A 19,516-nucleotide genomic window follows, 5' to 3' on the forward strand; every position below is an offset into this window, starting at 1 on the left:
AAGAAAGAAAGAAAGAAAGAAAGAAAGAAAGAAAGAAAGAAAGAAAGGTTGAAACGTAAACAGTTGCATTACAATCACCAGTTTTCTCGAGTAAAAAACAAGCTTCTTGCATCGCCAAGTAGGACAGAACTATCGGAGATATACCAGGGAGTAGAAGCAAAGTACACCAGTTCTCCATAAAGCGTTCCAAAAAATAACGCTCGCGTTCCCTCTCCTTTTCCGTCGAGTGCTGCGTTAAGAGTCTTCATAAAACCGTCGAAACGGGTAGCGTTCATTTGTTCATGCGATGCAAAGGGCTGGAGAAATGATAGATGTGCAGCATCTCACCCGGCGAGGGGCGCCATGGACCAAGCTGGATGGAAGAGGGTTGGGGTGGAGAAGAAGCCGGTTGGCCGGCTGGAACACAATGTAGAGAGGGAGATGGATCTAAAGAGAGAAGAAGCGGAATAAAAAGAGAGGGGAGGCTAGAGCCAGAGAGATTGGAGCAGCATGGCAGAGGGATTCGAGGGACGTATTGATGGTCCTGGAAATTGAAAACGCGCCCAGCGAACCGAAGTGGGTTTGGCCTCCTTCTCTTCCCTCATTATTTCTCTCGGATGAAATTTTAGGACAAAATGGCGCCCGATCCGTGACACAATGTTTCCAAATTACTTTGGCTCACAAACTCGCGGCCGGAATTTTTCTTATCCTAATTTTCGGGAAGATTGCTTCTGGGAACTTTCTAATCAATTGGATTATTAATATGGATACTTCTCTTCAATTAACTTGAAAGCGTTGACACTCACATTCCATTTTTAAGGTTTCGAAAGATTCGATTAGTGAAATTATATTTAATTTTATATTTAGATTTCGTTTAATTATTTATTCACTATCGACTAACTATGATCTTGATACAGTAAGATGTATATTTCTTTTTTTCTCGATATTGTAATCTTTTCTGGGTACAGTTACGTATATTATAATAATATTTATTCAATTTTATTTCTCAATCATCATAAATAACAAGATTCAATGGATTGTGTACCAGTCACCGTTTATATCGTTTCGAAAAATGTAGTTTTGACTCCAATCGTTCAAAAATCATCATAATTATTTCATCTAATCGATTTGATCCCTTAACGATAATTACACTGCGGATTTTATACATTTATGATGTAATATCGGAAACATGCAAAGAATATACTTACATACATTCTAAAATAAATATAATAAAATTGTTATTTCATTTTGTACAAGAGCACGTACCTTTTAATTACGTTTAGCATGTATTTGTTACATTAGTTTATATCATAAATGTATCAAATCCGCAGTTTAATACGTAACAAGATTCGATCAAACGCTATATTAGTAAAATTACAACGTGTACATTAGTGCGACCCGTTATTCAAACTCTTTCTCGTACGCAATAAGATTTTCTATTCCCCTTGAACCCTCGACGCTTATTTTCATCCTCGATCATTCGAGTAAAAACCACAGTAGCTCCAAAACACGTCCAATTGTCGATGGCACGCTTAATTTCATTTCCTGGAAGTTATTCGATGGAAGCACGAGAGGATTGATCGAAGGCTCGCATTCGTTACCCTAAGTCTTCAGATAACTCACCACTCGACGACGATACATCACACAGGATGAAAAAGAGACCGAACCAACGATGGAGGGGGATGAAAAGCAGCAGGTAGGACGGGGAGAAGAGAGAGAAGCTAGTGGATAGCCGCTATCAGAGAGTCGCTATGATTAATGATCGACTACAATGCTGTTTTCATTAAACTCATTTCACTGCAGCTCGTATATAACACCGACATGGCCGACCTATGGCCCCGGGCGTATGAGCGCCCTTTAGTCCTTTTTCGCGTCGCTGTTAGAACCGCTTGATTATGACGTTTCTATAATCGTCGGCCTTGACGGTCTCGAATCCCGTCCAATTGAATTCCGTCATTGTTACCAGCGTCGTTCTCCACCCTTTGGTTATCCGCGAGAAAGCGTCTTGATTCGGATATCCAGACACGAAAACGACTTCATTTCGGACCAAACGTGTTCATTCCAACATGGACGTCGTTGCTTCCTTCCTATAAATTAGTTCCTACAGTTGCAAGTACCTACAGAAGGCAGTCGAGTATTGAATCGCTGAGAAAGATTCCTCGAAAAGAGTTTTGTTTTTTTAATAACAAGTACGATGGACAGTTGAACAACATCTTCTTTTACGTTCGATTGTAATCACGTATAGTTTCATTTCAAATTAAAGATTGGACGCATTGCATGGCAAATATGTTGCATATTTAATTTGCATTCGTGACCGTCTTATTGGCGCACGTGCGGCGTCGCTTTGAAGTTCGTTTGACGAGCCGAAGACATAACCAGTGGTAAATCAGTTTCACGAGTCCCCTGCTGAAGTTCTATCTTGGATCGAAGAATCATGTTAGCACAGCATAAATTAACTATGTTACAACAGATTTTCGTGTATTTCAATATTTATATTATATTATTATTTAAATATTACAGCGACGTTGTTCTAATTCCGTGTTCATTTGTGTTTCATCGGAACACAAAATCTTAAAGGTAGAAAATGCATAATTAAGGATTGCACACAAACTAGAGAAATGAATTGTTGAGACTCGTAAAATTTGTCGTCCTAAATCCTAAAGTTTTAGCAAGAAATCTTTTATTTATCTATTTAGAATTGCAGCGGATAATAAACCAAGGAGAACAATTGCCCGCTGTAAAAACTGTGACAGTTTAACTTGAAAACCTCTATTTCGCAATCCGAGCTTCGTTAAGTAAGTGAACTTTAAACATTTCAACGTACAAATAAATCGCAAAATATGGTCTGTTCGCTACAAGAAAGCAATTATTGCCAGCATTTGTTATCCTAAACTAATTATTTATTTTGATTGGATTATTGTTACTGGGCTTGCTTCCAATCTATATGCGTAATGATATGAATTATTGGATTTAATCTGCAATTGAAAGTCGTAGTGCCTTGGGATATCGAATGTTTTACGAACAAATCAGGATTTACTCAGGATTTATCGAGCATATTCTTGACAAATTGGACCTTCGTTTGCAGAAGAATGCGAAGGAATTCGATGTGCAAGAAGAGGATCCTTGGGCAGGTCTTCCTTACACCGTTGACCTTGAAACTGGTAAGTGCTTGTCATTTTCGTGAAATTTGTGGAAAAACTTTATCTGATTATTTACTGAAAGTCTCGTGGACAGCTACGAAACGTGTCAGTAATTTCATAGCATATAGGAAAAAAACAACAGATCGATCAATTGAAATTAATATATTCTGAAAGCAGGTAAAAAACGGTACTAAGTCATTTTTATTTTGCACAGAGTTTTTAAGCACTTGCATTCTGAATTTAATATAAGTTGAAGTTGATGCAAAATTGAAGTACGTAGAATATAGTCTATTAATTAATATAATAATATTAATATTTAGTTCTGTGCATATGCCTTTTGGTTATGTTTATTTATATATTATCATATATAAACGCATAAAATTTGGTGTTTAATAATAAATATCCAAATCCATGACTTAAAATTCCTAGCTAAAGAATTTCCTCCCAAAACCAATCGATGACGTTAAAATATAACAGGCACTTGTGTTAAAAGTCGATATTTAGAAACGAACGATAGTTGTAAGTTCCATTACGAGCCTAACCTGCCACGAACGGTCGGTTTCCTTAAGAGCGGCTAATTAAAAAGTCAATCAAACTGATAGATAGACGCGTACTGCATATTCTAGCCGTTTCGCCACGCCAATAAAAATCAGCGACAGTAAAAAAAAGTAGCTGGTTGTGCGCGTTCGAACCGTGTCGAATTAACATGGCAATTTGTAAGAGCCAATTTGAACGTTTCACCAAGAGACTCAACCGCACCTGGCCGCGCCTTTCGCGACTCTAATTACCATAAACGAGTCGGTAAAATGCACCCGTTGATCATTTTCTTGCCAGTGCGTTTTTACGGCAATTAAACGTTGACTGGTAACCGGTAGCAATAGAAAATAATGTTTAGCAACCGAAAGGAAACCTTGGACGCCGTTAAAAACGCAACTGATACACTCCAACGACAGCGCGCTAATTGTTTTCATTTATTTACAATTCCGTAGAGAGATTCTGAATTTTTCCAGTAAGACACTGTTTCCTGTTTATATAACGCAAAAGTGTTGCATTTGTCCAGGTTGTATGACGTACGAGGGTGGTTAGTTACCAATATGGCGGATTTTTCGTTTGGAAGAATGAACTCCTTTCAATTTTCAACCTCAATATTTATATATCTAGAATAATATTTTTTTCCAATGTAGGTACTTGTGTAATATAAGTATTATTCAGCTAAAGAGCATCTTCATTTGGTAGAAATGTTAAGTAGTCTATCGTGAAGTAATTTGAGAACTTCAATTTTTGTGTATGGCATGCTCAGCAATACAATACATATCTGTAATAGTATTTTTTTAAACTATCGACTGGCACCCTTATCAGAAGCTAAATTATCATTTGAACCTTTGAAGCATACATCTTCACTTTTGAACTATTTTCATGAAACTTGGTACGCAAGACTTTTTGGAGGCCTTGATTCCAAATCTGAACTCAAGATTTAGATTTATTTTCGAAGTGGAACACTTCGAAGTGTACACACACATTTCTAACCCATTATTCGTACCGCAAAGGGAACGTGGCCTAATAAGGACACCATATTCCACCGATACCAATATCGCCAAAATATTTAAAAAATCCAGTATCATTCGCAGCATTCGTTTAGCACCATTATTCTGTTTATATTTATCGGACGTCAACAAATCTTTCACGAGACATTTTCATGCACGCGTTAGGTGAAAAGCTGACGCTGACGGAAACGAAGTACGATCCTAGATGGAAAGTGTAGCATTTAGCTTGACCGCCAAGATTCAGTATGTTCAGGTACACGCGTATTTCCAGAACCAGATTCCAGTTCCAAGAGACTCTGGGGAGAGGTCGGGGAGTGGCTTGAGAAACGCCCTCGCTACCTTCCTCCCTCCCCCTTCCGTTCTAGTCCTCTCCCCACCCTCGTTACGTATCATCCTGCCAGCCAGCCCTTCGCGTTCCCCTCCTTCTCTGTATTTAATTACTTTGCGTCGCTCGCGCCGGGTTGAGAGTGCGCCTTAGCCCTCCTGCGTGATCCACTCTACGTCGCCTTTAGTATCGACGCTTGACGAAGGTCCATTCGGCGAGACCTTTTTAAAATGTCGGCTATCCGCGAACAGCCCTTCCTTTTTCTTGCCTGGAAAAAGCGAAAAAGTCCTCGGCTATTCTCGCTAGGTGCGAAGGAGCTCTACGAAACATGTCGATCCTCTTTGTTCTTGGGCCTCTTGTAGGATATTTTTTTTTTTTTTTTTTTTTTTTTTTTTTTTTTTTTTTTTTTTTTTTGAGAGAAAGAGTTTGTTGTAGGGTTCGGGAGAAGAGGAGTTTGGGCAAACTTTATTGTAGGCTGTTGGAAGCTATGGTAGTTGACTCTTTTTTGAGATAGAAGTTCAGGTATGACGCTAATTGTTGGTACACTTGTTCTGAAACTTGTATGGATAGTTTACTAAGGATACCACAAAGGCACTGAAATGGAATTCGAAGGCATTGAAAATGATATTTTGCGTAGTTTGTAGGAAAAGAAGTTTAGGCAAACTTTATTGTGGGGCGTTGGAAGCTATGGTAGTTGACTCTTTTTGAGATAGAAGTTCAGGAATGACGCAAATTATTGATACATTTGTTCTGAAACTTCTATCAATACTTTACTAAGGATCCCACAAAGGCACTGAAATGGAATTCGAAGGCATTGAAAATGATATTTTGCGTAGTTTGTAAAGCGTAGTAACCAAAGAGAAATTTTTGTTCAAGAAACATTCTCCAAAACCGTATAAAAGAATTCGTTCGACTAAATTGGAGGAAACAAAATGAAACATGAATTAAGATGTTCTAAGGTAGTCCTGAGAATTCTTTTGTATAATACTCAAGTCAGAAACTTGCAAGCAGAATAAATAAATATTCATCAAATCGCTACTGTACCGTAAAAACTAGAATTTCTTTGTGATAAAGAATTTCAGCGATACATTACATCTCCGTAGCGAAAGAAATGTTAGGTACCGTCTTTGGGGTTTATCGTAATTTACAATATGATAATTTGTTTCACTGTATTGGGTAGCTGGTTGTAGCAAATTAATTGGATTCTGCAATAATAAGTCCACTTTACAAAGCACTGGCTAACCTAACAAGAGCACCGGAGAGCTCATTACGCGGTTATCTCGTTGTCGATCGACGTACGCCATTGTGTGATTAATGAATCGTTCGACAAAAGAAAGTACAAATTCCTTGAGTGCCGCTATTCTTTAAGATTTAGTTAGGAGAACATGGCGAGCAACTTTGGACAGAGTTCAACCGTAAACATGGTTCAAAAATACATTGCACGGATGAAAATAACCAGAAAGTTAAGCAAAGAATTGATTTTGCTCGCCATTCAAAAATCCTCACATATATTTCTACCGAAACCGTCGTTATCAATTCCAAGTTATTGGAATATTTGGTTGGATTAACGAACAATATAATATTATTAACGGGTTTCCAAAAGGGTTCTAGTCAGGATAATCATTTCCATTTTATTTTAAAGACAATTTTTACTTTCATCGTTAATTTTCAAAGTAACCAGTACCCATGCTAAACAAATAATAGAAGCATCGACCTTAAGAAATGCCATCCATCGTTTAGACCTGAACAACGCTTTCTATTTCAAAAGATTCCAAGATAACAAGAATGGTATAAATACAACAGCCAAAATAGAAATTTTTCATTGTAACTTTCTATACGATAAGCAAGCAACGAAATCATACACCTTAAGAAATGGCACACGCCGGCTAAGAATAAAAGGCCCCATCGTGGATGGGTAACAACTGAATAATTCATCGAACCGGGAGAAGTAACTTCAGGTAAAAGTTCAGCAACACCTTCGCCAGGGGAATTGCAAAACGATATTGTCGTAGCCCGATACAAAGTTTCATTCGAAAGGGCGAACTTGCGATTACATGTAAATTTATTCGCAACACGTGATCCTAATACTATTACAAATCGTTTCCTGCGGTTACATGGACGTGGCACGGTCGAATCGCGATCTTCACGCAGCCTGGTGCTTTTGTGAAAAGGAACGAGGGAGAAAAGGAGAGTAAAAAGGGCGCAGTATGTTGCCGTCGACATACGAAGCGCTTGTACCAATTTGACGAAGCATGATGGATTACATGGTGGATCCTGTAAAAAGTTTACATCCATAGAATAAATTATCATAGCATTGTCTCGCGTCGGGCGCGCCGCTCGCACGCGCAACACCCCCGTCCTTTACACCGACGCTATATGCTTTTCTTTGCTCTGCTATCGACCATGTTTTTTCATCGCTGAAAAGCTCGTGCTCGGAGGAAAGATCTTTGTCGATAAACTTGCCGTTGGCAACGCAGCTTTATTGATTTTTACGCATTTAGTTGGGCATATTCCACGAAGAAAAATAATGGATTAAGTCAGGCGAGGGAGTCGTTGCCGTTTTTTTTCTTTTGGTAATTTCATGTTGATATTAGGATTTTATTGATCTAAAATTGGTGCATATGCTATTTTCAAAGCCTTCGTTGTGTGCGCCTAATAGGTTAAAAATGGGAAATTTTTGGGAAAGAAGAGGGCTTTTTTTTGGAGTAACTAGCCTCAGATCCCTGTTTAATTTTACCATTGGACATAAACAGAGGGTCAACTATTAGAAGGATCTTATTTTCCAGAGTAAGATGCACTTACATTACTCGCGTCGATTTACTCGTTTTCATCTCGGATGCTTTTCTTTAATAATTTGAAGCAAAGTAGTTTGTATTGATCACGCTTTTTCTAAATGGCCTAGATTACCGTATTACTCATAATTTGCCAACTTTATAATCATCGGACGGTCTAGAAATAATGCAATGCTTTCTTCTCGTGTCCAATAACGTAAGCCTAGCTTATCCAGTGCCCTAATGAAAATTGATGACCATACATAAAGTAATAGAAGCTAGAAGGTGCAGTGGTTTGTCGATTTGCCGTTTTTCTATTTGGATACTTTCCTATTTAATAATTTGATTTTTCTACGATGAAGAACTTTACAAAATAAATTCTCTAAAATTCTAAACAATCTAAGCCACAACATTTCTCGCGACTCACTTTATGTTCTCCAAAGTGTGTTAAAAATTATGAAATGCTTTCTTCTTATATCCAATAGTATAATAATCGAGCTCAATGGAAAGAAAATTGATTTCCAATATAACAATTAAAATGTCCTATCGAGTAGCTTGGAACATAAATGCTCCAAAATTCTAAACAATCGAAACTACTCCATTTCTCGTGAACCACTTTATGTTCTACATATGGTTTCACAACGATAAAACGCTTTCTTCTTGGGCCCGATACTATAATAGTCGAGCTTAACCGGAAATTTATCACCTTGAGTGCCATAGTAAGAAACTAGAAAGTTCAGTAATTTGTCGATTCGCTATCTCTCGACCTAATTACTTTCCTATATAGCGATTCGAATTTCCTGTCGATTAGCTTGGAACATAAATGCCCTAAAATTCTAAACAATCTAAATCACTCCATTTCTCGTGACCCACTTTGTGTTCTCCATCTGGTTTGACAACGATAAAACGCATTCTTCTTGGGTCCATATAGGATAAGCCGAGCTTAATGGAAATTTAGCACCGCGCGTGACATAATAAGAACGTGGAAGGTTCGGTGGTTTGTCGATTGCAAATAAATGAGGAAAACCCGAGGACATTGGATTGGTGGACCAATGGGATGATCCAATCGGATGGGGATAACGGAATCGGGAATGGTGGGGAAAGGAGGATACGAAACGCATGCGTGAGTGTTTAATATGGAACATCTGCCACGTGCACGGGCGGTGCATAGTGCGCAAGTACCATGCGTGGACGACAGAAATTCTAAAGGGGAAGATTGTGAAAGTATGGCCGCATCCGCCATGCGTGTGCGCTGACACTTAACCACGCACGCGTGCTTTTCATACATTTTTCGCTCTACTTTATAATATATCGTCGGTCACGTGCTCGAGGCTGGGCAAAAAAGTGGGCCGCTTTCCTGTAAACTCGAAGGAAATCAATGGGAAACGATATCTATTTGATTGAACGGAAAGTTCGAGGCGAAGCTTTCGATTCGGAGGACCAAAAGGAAGATGGAATTGTCGATCCAATTGTTGAATAAAATAGAAAAATTCATGATATTACCCGTGACAAATGTTTCGATCTTAGGTTCTGGTTGAACCTTTCATTACTGCGAATAGTTGTGGGTCTGTAATGGAAACTTATGCGACGATTAACATCGATCAGTTTCCAAATCGGTTTCCAAACGTGACATTTGACGTACAGGGTAGTCTACGATCTCTTTTTCCGTTGCTCGGGATGTTAGGTTACCCGAGTTCTCCCACTGCTCACCAAAAGTCACCCAAGACACCCAGATGCAATTTATTCCCAGTGTTGTATTAATTTCCGTTTCGATTCGTCTCGGCTACAAAGAGGGAAAGAAAATAATATCCCATTGGGTCGATGCGTAGCAACAACCGTAACCAATTCTACCCAAGTGGGTACAGAATCGGGAACGAACCCTTCGGAGGAATGGTCTGAATATGAGCCATTCATGAGAAAGAAAGAGGTATGAGTCCATCTTCTTGTAAAATAGAGATTTTGCAAGGAATACTTCGAAAAATTCTTTTGTCTACGAAAGAGTCGAGAAATATTTCTTTTATAAATCTACGAAGTTAAATTCAATTGCTAAATGAAATAAGAAGAATATTTATTATGCAAATGGTGTGAATAATCTCACGTTCCTAGATACTCCAAAATTACGACAATGTAAAGGCATAGTGTACTTGAGCACAATATTCTCTATATAAAGATTCCAATTGCATTAAATAAAAAAAAAAAAAAAAAAACACACGGTGTACTTATCGTCGAAGATATTATTTAAGAAACCCTGATCACGCTTCATTACTGATTCACAAGCGAACCTTTTATATCTCAGGAAGATGGACTTATACCACTTTCACAACGAAGGACAGATTTCTCTGTCGTCAACAAAATGGCGGTTTCGCGGCACGAATTCCAGCCAATTCACTAATTCAGCAATGGCGTTCTTCTATGCATTAAAATTCCATGGAAATTGAATACACGAACGACACAGAAAAAGTAGCGTTACGTTCTATACAATCTTCTTCTTCGAATTATCCAAATATTGGCGACATATGTATACTCCTATTTAATTCAGAATATTCGAGTGAGTTTAGAGAAGAATATATGTATTAAATGAAAAAATGGAATCTTGAAAATCGAGACGTTGCTGCCGCGTTAGGGGAGGGTTACCTGTAACTTTTTCGAGGCAAGTCTCAAGGGGGAATCAATATTTGGAGTCGTACACGTTCCGCCATGTTAGTCTGGCTATTTCAGCGAGGAACCCCCATGGGAGACGTGGTTGGGGGCAGCTGCCCGGTCAGGCATGTATGGGGTTACAGGGATACTCGGGGCCATGACTTGCCACATCCACCCCTGTAATACTAGCATGCATCATTACTCATATCGTGGCTCGTTGCACGCCACGGATTCCGGACGAATTCAGAAGGGCACTTCCAGGAAGCTTAGGGATGAAAATACACAGCAACAATAGACATGAAATTACGTATGAGCGTGTAGGTTCGCGACGATATGAAAAGAATAATAGTTACTTCCTTGTGTAATATATATATATATATACTGACAGAAGTTTATGAACAAAATAATAGTTTCTAGACTAAGCACTTATTCTATATTTTCTGATGCATAGGTCCAAAATAAAAGCAACATTTCATACGTGAATGTACCGTAAGTGTCTCTTTCCGATTATTGCGAAGGCTAAAATTATTATTAAATCAAAGAAATGAAAGTAAAAAGTCCTCTTCTAGGTATACTATTTGTGTTATAATTAATTTAAAAATAAATTTATTATACCATTTATTGTACCATAATTTTTCAACATCTTTCCTCGTTTATAATTTGAGCTGCAATTCATTCAAAAATGAACGCTTCTCCGCTCTTTATGATTTTCTTGTTATGGTACATGGTAACTCAATTTGCGAAACCTTAATATATGACAGTTTTTCAAAATTCTAGTTTTCGATTGTTTATGCATGATCTAGACGAGCAAAACACAAGTTGGAGTACACGCGGGAATGCATAACGAAATACTGAAGAAAGAATCTGCTAGAGGACTATGATTCTCACTGAGAGCTTTTTGTTGATTTAGGATAGATGTGTATCGGACAGGTTTAGGTCGGCCTATCACTTGAAGCACCTTCAGCCCTTTCTAGGTACTCTCTTCAATCGACCTTCGACCTGTCATTATGGTATTAAGTCATTTTTGTTCCCAACCGACCTTCCTAAGAAATTCTTTTCAAGAAGTTCCTTTCTTTGTGAAATTATCGTGTCTCCTAGATGTGAAAGTTAAATCCAGTTTGTTATTTTATGAATCATTCGAAAAGGATTTCTGTTAAGAATAGTTTTACAACGCTCTTCGAATCCAGAGAGTTTCCGAGCTGAACCAAAAATATTCCGTCAGGTAGCGTTCGTTAATAATTTGACTCTAAAAGACAACAAAGCTCCTGAACTGAACAAGTAGACGCAGTGTTTACATTTAACAAGAGAAATTTCTTGGTTCACATTTTCTCGCATCATTTGTTGCATTTAAAAAAAGGACGTGATTGGAGAAAATGATTGTGCCATCGGGGAAAGGAAAGTCTTCTGATCTATATAGATCTATACAGAAAGCACTCGCATGGCGCTACCGATCGAGCAATTTGAAACTTGTCTTGTCATGGAATGGGTCATTGTGCCACTAAGTCTTTCCAGGGAATTTGTGCATCATGACAACTTGCAACACGCACTCGACTCGTTCTAGAGAATTTAATAGAATCCTGTTTATAAACAGAAGCTAAGAAGTTCGCTTTTGGATTACGTTTGGGAAGCTGCGAGTAGAGTCTGGACTTGATTAATTATTTATTAATTCATTATTTACTTACTGAGCTTGTTATTCCACATTCACATAAGATTACATTTTTAATAAAACAATGCAATCTCATACTACCCAATTTTCACCTTGAAATAATTTAAGTTAAACAGTTCCTCAAGTCATGGACATTTATATTTATGCATCATATGAAGGTCTCTGTATAATTTTTCTATTTATAACCATTCTGTAACTCCTTATATCCTCTTTGCACTTCTACCTTCTTGTATACAAAATAAAGAAGTAATTCCTTTTTTGAAATTTAAAATAAAATTTATGCAACGGAGGGTAGAAGAGTATCTTTTGCATCTTTTCAATGATCTAGATTCTAGATTCACGTCGTTTCCACTTCATCGAGAATTACATTATCTTTAACGAACCAGCAATCGTCGAGCTTTCTGCTTGAATTTCAACAGTGTATCATAGTAACTTTGAGCATCCAAGCCTAATTGAACCAAAGGATCAATTAACGAGTAAAAATATCGTACAATGTCCAAGGTATGCTCTCCAGTGAGAGAGAAGAACCTGTCTGTAAATGGAAACGCATAAATAGCAATTTATACTTATTACGTAAGCGCTGAAGGGAAAAAGGCGACGAAAAAACCATCATGAATGTTATGTTATGTAAAGGCAGAGTGTAAAAAAAAACACGATGGAATGTTACATATATCATACAGGAAGGCAAGCCAGATAATTATAAAAATTTGTCATTCGCTCACAATACATCTCGAATCGCAAGGATTAATTTTTTTAAGGAGTTTATAACTGAATTCTTGTTGAACAGGATTTATCATCCGATGATTTACTCACAATATATATTCGACTGAACAGTTATACGAGGAGCTACTATTATTTTAACGTGAAACATAAATTAATCTTAACAAATAATGGATAAAAACAATGGTCATCTGTTACTTGTTATATGAAATTTGCTATCCGAATGAATTTTATCCACCTCTGGTTTATCCTAACTTGAATACATCTAACTGATGGACGTCTTGCGATAAACGCGTATTAAAAGTGAAAAAATTGGCTGCATAGCCTTGATTCCTAAGTATGTAATATATCAATTTCTTATAATTGTTACGTTTAACCAAATTAATAGGTTCTAGTTGATTATTATGTCTATTCCTGCGTATTGACACCGCGATACCTTTCTTATGACGGTTACTTAATAAACTAACCGATGCAAGAAAACGTCAGATCGTTTCATAAACAACCACAATTCATGTTATCTTATTTACCTTTCTACTCGAAAAAGGATATATAAAAATAGGCAAAATCAGTAAATATCTACGGAGTGGCCATCTTCTTGCGTGCTATAATGGTGTCTTCATTTTTTTTCTGTAGATTAATTGAACGATATCATTTTCATAGAAGCGATGTGCTGAATGTTTTTAATTCTAGCATCAATTTTGACAAGTCTCACTTGTTAGTAATTTTGTTTCCTAGAAATCTGTCTCAAGCTGAGAACCATCCTCGTGTTTATTTTTAAATAAAGAATATTAGCTGTTTTGTTCAGATTTAATCGAGTAACTTATGTTTAACGAAACTTATATTCAGTGAAAGGTTAAATATAAAGAATCAAAGTCTCAGCTTCAGAATAAATGTCGTTTGATTTCAAATCAGACAAACCCTCCTCGTATTTATTTCCAAATGAAGAATAACAGCTATATTGCTGAGATATACTCAAGTACACGTATTTAGTGAAAATTTGAATATAAAGAATCGAAATCTCATCCTGAGAATAAATATCATTCGAAGACAGAGTCCTCCTCGCATATATGCTTAAATATTCCCCGTCTCGTTCATTCTTACTTAACTAACTGATACTTAGCAGAAGGTTAAACAGAACGAGTAAAATCTAAATTATGCCGAACAGCATCGGAGCATATTATTGCATCATTAAAAGGTCACGCAATATTTTTCCGTATAAAAGATCAGAATCCTGCTGAGAATCGTCAGGAAATAGATTTGTATCGTGCTCCGACGGTCGGTTGATCTTCAGACGGTGGCCGTAGAATAAAAGTCGCATTATTCCTTTCACAAGGAAGGAAGAAAAAGTCCAAGACCACGATCCTATCTATCAGTTGGTATTGCTGGAAAAGCACAAGTTCATCCAGCCACTATTATTTATCGCATACAGAGGGTGTCCTAGACTTCCTACATCCACGATGGTTCCACTAGATCTGGCGCGCATTGTTACGTTATACTTTTGTCGGACATCGCGTTCCGTTTTATACATAGTAGCCTGGGATACAGTGATTTGCACTTATTGATTAATAAATCAATGCTTGGGAACTGAACTTGCCATTCAGAGCCAACCTTTTCCCCCCTCCGTCATCGCGGAGAAGTATCTTGCAATAGACTTCGCGCGTAATTGAGAACATCTTCATGCCGGCCGCCATATTTATTGCCCACACAAACGTCTGTAAAGAATTTGTAACTAATGACGAGGTATAAACTAATCCGTCAACCTTTACGGTATCCAGTCTGTGTATTTAACGAACTCTGTCATCGAAGAAACATCGTACGAGTGATTATTAATTTCCACTTGTAGAAAGCGTGATGCGTGCCTTGGCTGAAAGGATGATATCCATTTCGTGAATTATTTAGGGTATTATTTATTTATTAACGTTAATTTTTATACGTAACTTACGAAATGTTTGTCGAACTAAGCTACTTCGAACTGTGTTTCCTTTTTGGGCTTTGCACATTCTGCAAAAAGTTAATTTCTTATTTATTTTTACATTTCTTATTTCGTGGACTTTTAAATTCTTGCTTGGACGGATTGTACGGTTATTATTAATTTCTGGTAGAAAGCACGATGCGTGCCTTGGCTGAAAGGATAATATATCCACATCGTGACTTCTAACGTTATTATTTATTTATCAGCGTTGATTTGGATGTGTAGTTTACGAGACATTTGTTGAATTACGCTATTTTAATCCACATTTCGTTCTTTCGCTTTGCGAATTCATTTTCGCTTAGTTAGGTTGTATTGTCGTTACTAATTTCTCATGGTAGAAAGCACGACACTCGCTTCGTGAGTTACTTAGGGTATTATTTATTTACTATCATTAATTTGAATGTCTGCGTTACGAGAATTTGTTGAACTGACCTATTTTAATCCACACTGTGTTCTTTGACTTTGAAAATTCTGCAATGTTGATTTTTCATTTAATGTCGCACCACGTGGCCTTTGTTACTCTTCCTTAGTTAGGCTGTATGGTAATTATAGAATTAATCAGACGCATCTCGAGGATCCTGAGCAGAGTTCGAATGAGAGTGACGACACAGGAATAAAAGGTATCGATAGAGCAGGCATTTGACAGGATTTAGATAGCATCGTAACAGCAGCGGTTTACAACCTTTATCATCCGTTGAGTTTAACCTACTGGTCGGCATTGGGAGTCGCTAGTCACTGTCAGGATCAACTAAATATATTTAGAAGAATGCACGGGAAACGGTGTTACGTTTCTTTGGCGTGCTCGTCACGCGTAGAAAGAATATCTTGAAAGGTATACAAGAATGATTGTTACATTATTAAATTTTCATTATTATTATAATAATAATAATAGGAGACTATTAATAACTATAGTAAATTTGAATATACAGTAAATTTATATAATACATAAGTAAATACGTCAATTTGAAATACAACCAATCGATAAATAATCTGGTCGTCAGCCTTCAACTTCAAAAACCAACGTCAAGTTTGGAATGGTGAATTTATTCGTTTCGTTGTTCTTATTAGCTGATTTAGAAATTTTCTACGTTAACTACTAATTTCATTCGTCCACTGTTTCACTAATGATCCACGTTTATCTCGCTATTCAAGAGCACACATTTGTGCGAAACTTGAATCTTCTTTGAGTAATGACTTACTCAACGACACAGGAAATGAGGTACATACGCAATGGCACAGATTTCTTCCTTTTCTCCGTAATACTTCAGACTCGCAGTGTTTCTATTTAAAAGTGTAATATAAAAGTCAATTATGTATATATTTATTACTGCGAATGTGTAGCTGCACACAATCGCGTATATTTAAAACGCTATTTACTTTCACCAGTTGAAGTTTTTTTTTTTATAATTGATCTTTTCCTTTCTCGCAAACCAAACTAAATCAACAACCTGCCATATTTGTTGAATTGCACAAATGGCAATAATACATAATTTCGATGTTATTCGCATGCTTCCATTAGTTAATTTAGAGACTGTATACGTTTAGTGATTTGTACACATTTACTAGAAATAGTATACAATCGCTAGATTTCGACTAACCACTGTTTCGTTAATTGATCACGTTCGTTTCCGCTATTCAGGAGCCCGCAAAAACTGTGTAAGACTCGAGCCTCTCTTGAGTAATGACTTACTCAACAACACAGCAAGTTATTTAATCGATTCGTTAGTTCGAAATACGCAATGGCGTAGAAGATATTTTTCTAGCTGACTGCTTTAAGTCGTATCGATTGCTAGGTCGTTGGCGTCTGTTTTAGAGTAGGTTGGCGTATATGTTTGAGGTCTTTGAGTCGTGGCTACTTTGTGGTTGTTCGTCGGTTGGATGATTGAACTATGTTGGATAGTCGAATGCTTGAATGAGTCAAAGATTCAATGTTTGACTGGTTGAACTAGATTTTAGTTTGCTCAGTCTTTTACTGTTTTACTCAGGTTTTGCTTAATTTTCTATAGTTTTACTCAGGATTGTTTAGTTTTACATAGCTTGACTAAAGTTTGCTTAGTTTTATACTATTTCATTCAGATTTGCTCAGTTTGGTACTGTTTTACTCAGGGTTGCTCAGTCTTTTACTGTTTTACTCAGATTTTCTCAGTTTTATACAGTTTGACTCAAGTTTGCTCAGTTTTCTACAGTTTCACTCAGGATTGCTCAGTTTCCTTCATCTTTGTTCACTCTTCTCAAATTTCCCTCAGCTTTCTTTAATTTTTATCAATCATCTTCTGTTGGCTTCAGTTCTATTTAGCTTGGGATTACAGTTGTGTCTAATTTGACATCATGTTTGCATCCTCGTAATTCACTTTTTATGGTTTCTTGTTTAGTTCAAGACATTTGGACTTACGTTCTGTTCTGTATTCCTAAATTATCGACGAATTGACGATGTTTATATTAGTTTGAGGATGTTTGATAGTCCAAGAATCAAATGTCCTTCATTTTCATTCAATAGTAGCGACCAATATAGACGGTTCTAACACACCTTAAGCTCACATATAAACCAATAGTTTGCGTTTGTCTGTGACTGGCTATATCTATTCCCGAGTACATAATTCAAAGATTCTTCAGGTCGGAAGAAGTTTGCATTCGCATTTCAGAGACGAGACTCCCTTCTTTCTCGAGTATAGAGGTAATTCAACCTGGTACATTAGTAGGAGTCATACCTGGACGTGGTCTAGGAAGTGTCCTTGAATGGCCAGTTGATTTTGATCGGGCTGTAGTAGGATGCAACCCCGGCTAAGCTGGTACACGGCAACGTCGGCCGATCAAGACTCGGTATACGCTCCCTGGTCACAGTGGGGAGCCGGAGAATGGCATTATGGGTAGAGACCTTCCCTCCCTTCTCTCGAAACCTCCAGCGCGCATTGTCTGGCAGCCATATTGGAGTAACAGCCAACCCCGTCGTGATTGGTCCGTTTTTTTAACGGGGAACCCATCGCCTGGCACAATACTTGTCTTGGACGTGGTTAAGCAATGCCTTGCTACGCGATAGACTATCAGTCGACTCCATGCTGTGCCTGCATCAAAATCATCTGGCAGTGCCGGCTGTTATGATTCTCTTCGGGGTCGGGTCGCAGGAACCTCTATGAGTGCGTCGTTGTCATGAAAGAGGATCCAGGCGAGCTGCTCGCGACGAGTTACGTTTGATTTCAGTGATCCTTGGATGTTTGGTAGATCAATGACTTCCCCAGGTCCTAGCGATGAACCTCGGTCGGGCTCCACGTTTGGACGTGTCCGCTAATTAAACATTTAATGTTCTCCTCCGAAAGCGTCTAACATTCTGCGCGGGGAACGCGAGAAACGTTCGAAATCTTCGAGTGCTATCGAGTGGTGTAAAGGTGTTCCTTTCCTCCAGACAGTGGTTGAAATATTTCTGTACAAGGATCGTTTACCGTTAACCCCCAGTGTGATATGTGAATGGTGCGGAGATACTCATTGTGGTTGATATACGGCGACTTTGACGTAAAACTGTGGTGTATTGTGATCGTTGTTGGATGATTGCATTGTGGATTACACGTATTACGGATTGCACTATCTGAGGTACAGTAGAAATACTAATCTCCTGTTAAACGATCGATTAGTTATGTAAGACGTTGTTTAAACAACCATTTGTCATAATTACGGGTTCAGTGACAGGACTGCTTGGATATTAACGAGGACTCGTCGTTCTGCATCGTTTTCGTTCCATGGAGATCGGAAATCGTTTCGGTTACACCGTTTCGTTAACTTTCGCGCATTTTCATTTCGAATTTGTGGTTTATATTGTAGCGAGTTCGTTTCTGAGCTTGGGATCTTGTATCGACGCCGACGGCAGCAAATGCGATAAAATATTTTTATTTCTTCGGGTATTCTGGTATCGTAGATTTAGTTCTTTAGTTATTTTAGATACTGTGATGACGTTCGATTGTATTTTATTTTGCATAACCACTCAAACAGTTTAGTAGTTCAGCATTGAAATGCTTGGATACTAATCAGGACACGTCGATCTGCTTCTTTTCCATTTCACGAAATTATAAATTCTTTCCATTGATTAACATTTGATTAACGTTGGTGGATTTTTATTTCAAACTCGTGTTAATAATTTCATTCCTGAGCTTTGGATTTTACATTGACTCCGGCGGCAGCGAATGTACTAGAATGTTTCTACTTCTTCAGGAATTATAGTACTGTATATTTAGTTTTTCAATTATTTTAAATTTTTTGATAACAACTAAAATTACTAATTTAGCGTCGAACGAATTAGATATTAATGAGAGTTGTTCTGCTCCGACTTCGCTTCATGGAGGTTAGAGACTGTTTCAATTGTTCCATTTTATTAACAATCGTGGATTTACGTTTCAATCTTGCTAAAAAATAGTATGGAAAAGGTAAAAAATATCCCAATAGTGTAGTTTTTGAGGAAACGTCTTAACGATAGTGTAAAATATTTGTTTACATTTTGTGTACTCAATTGTGGACGCTAGGTCTGAAAGGGTTAAAGTAAGAAGAATCTTCTCTCTAGTGTAGTGTTGGAGCAAGTGCAACATACATGTTTAAAAAATTCAGTCTGAAAATTAGGATTTAGGCCCTCTTCATAGGACCCTATAGGATCCTTTTGATTTATTATCATTTTGTATTATATAATGGTACCAGGCAATTTAAACTTACTATCATATCTGACGATTTTCTCTTTTCTTCGGTAGCAGTAGTATAGCGTTAGTCGAATTGACAAAGC

General features: G+C 37.6%; 1 protein-coding gene across 6 annotated transcripts in view; it reads left to right on the forward strand.

Moving 5' to 3' along the window:
• LOC128889837 (segmentation protein cap'n'collar) overlaps positions 1-19,516 on the forward strand; it is a 99,241-nt gene that overhangs the window by 34,570 nt on the left and 45,155 nt on the right. For all 6 annotated transcript variants that reach the window (XM_054147847.1, XM_054147851.1, XM_054147845.1 and 3 more), the window contains exon 3: positions 3,065-3,140. In XM_054147847.1, the coding sequence (XP_054003822.1) occupies positions 3,065-3,140 (76 nt within the window). The remainder of the gene's footprint in view (positions 1-3,064; positions 3,141-19,516) is intronic.

This window comes from Hylaeus anthracinus, unplaced genomic scaffold (assembly GCF_026225885.1).
Source record: "Hylaeus anthracinus isolate JK02 unplaced genomic scaffold, UHH_iyHylAnth1.0_haploid 11997, whole genome shotgun sequence".
Lineage (NCBI taxonomy): Eukaryota > Metazoa > Arthropoda > Insecta > Hymenoptera > Colletidae > Hylaeus > Hylaeus anthracinus.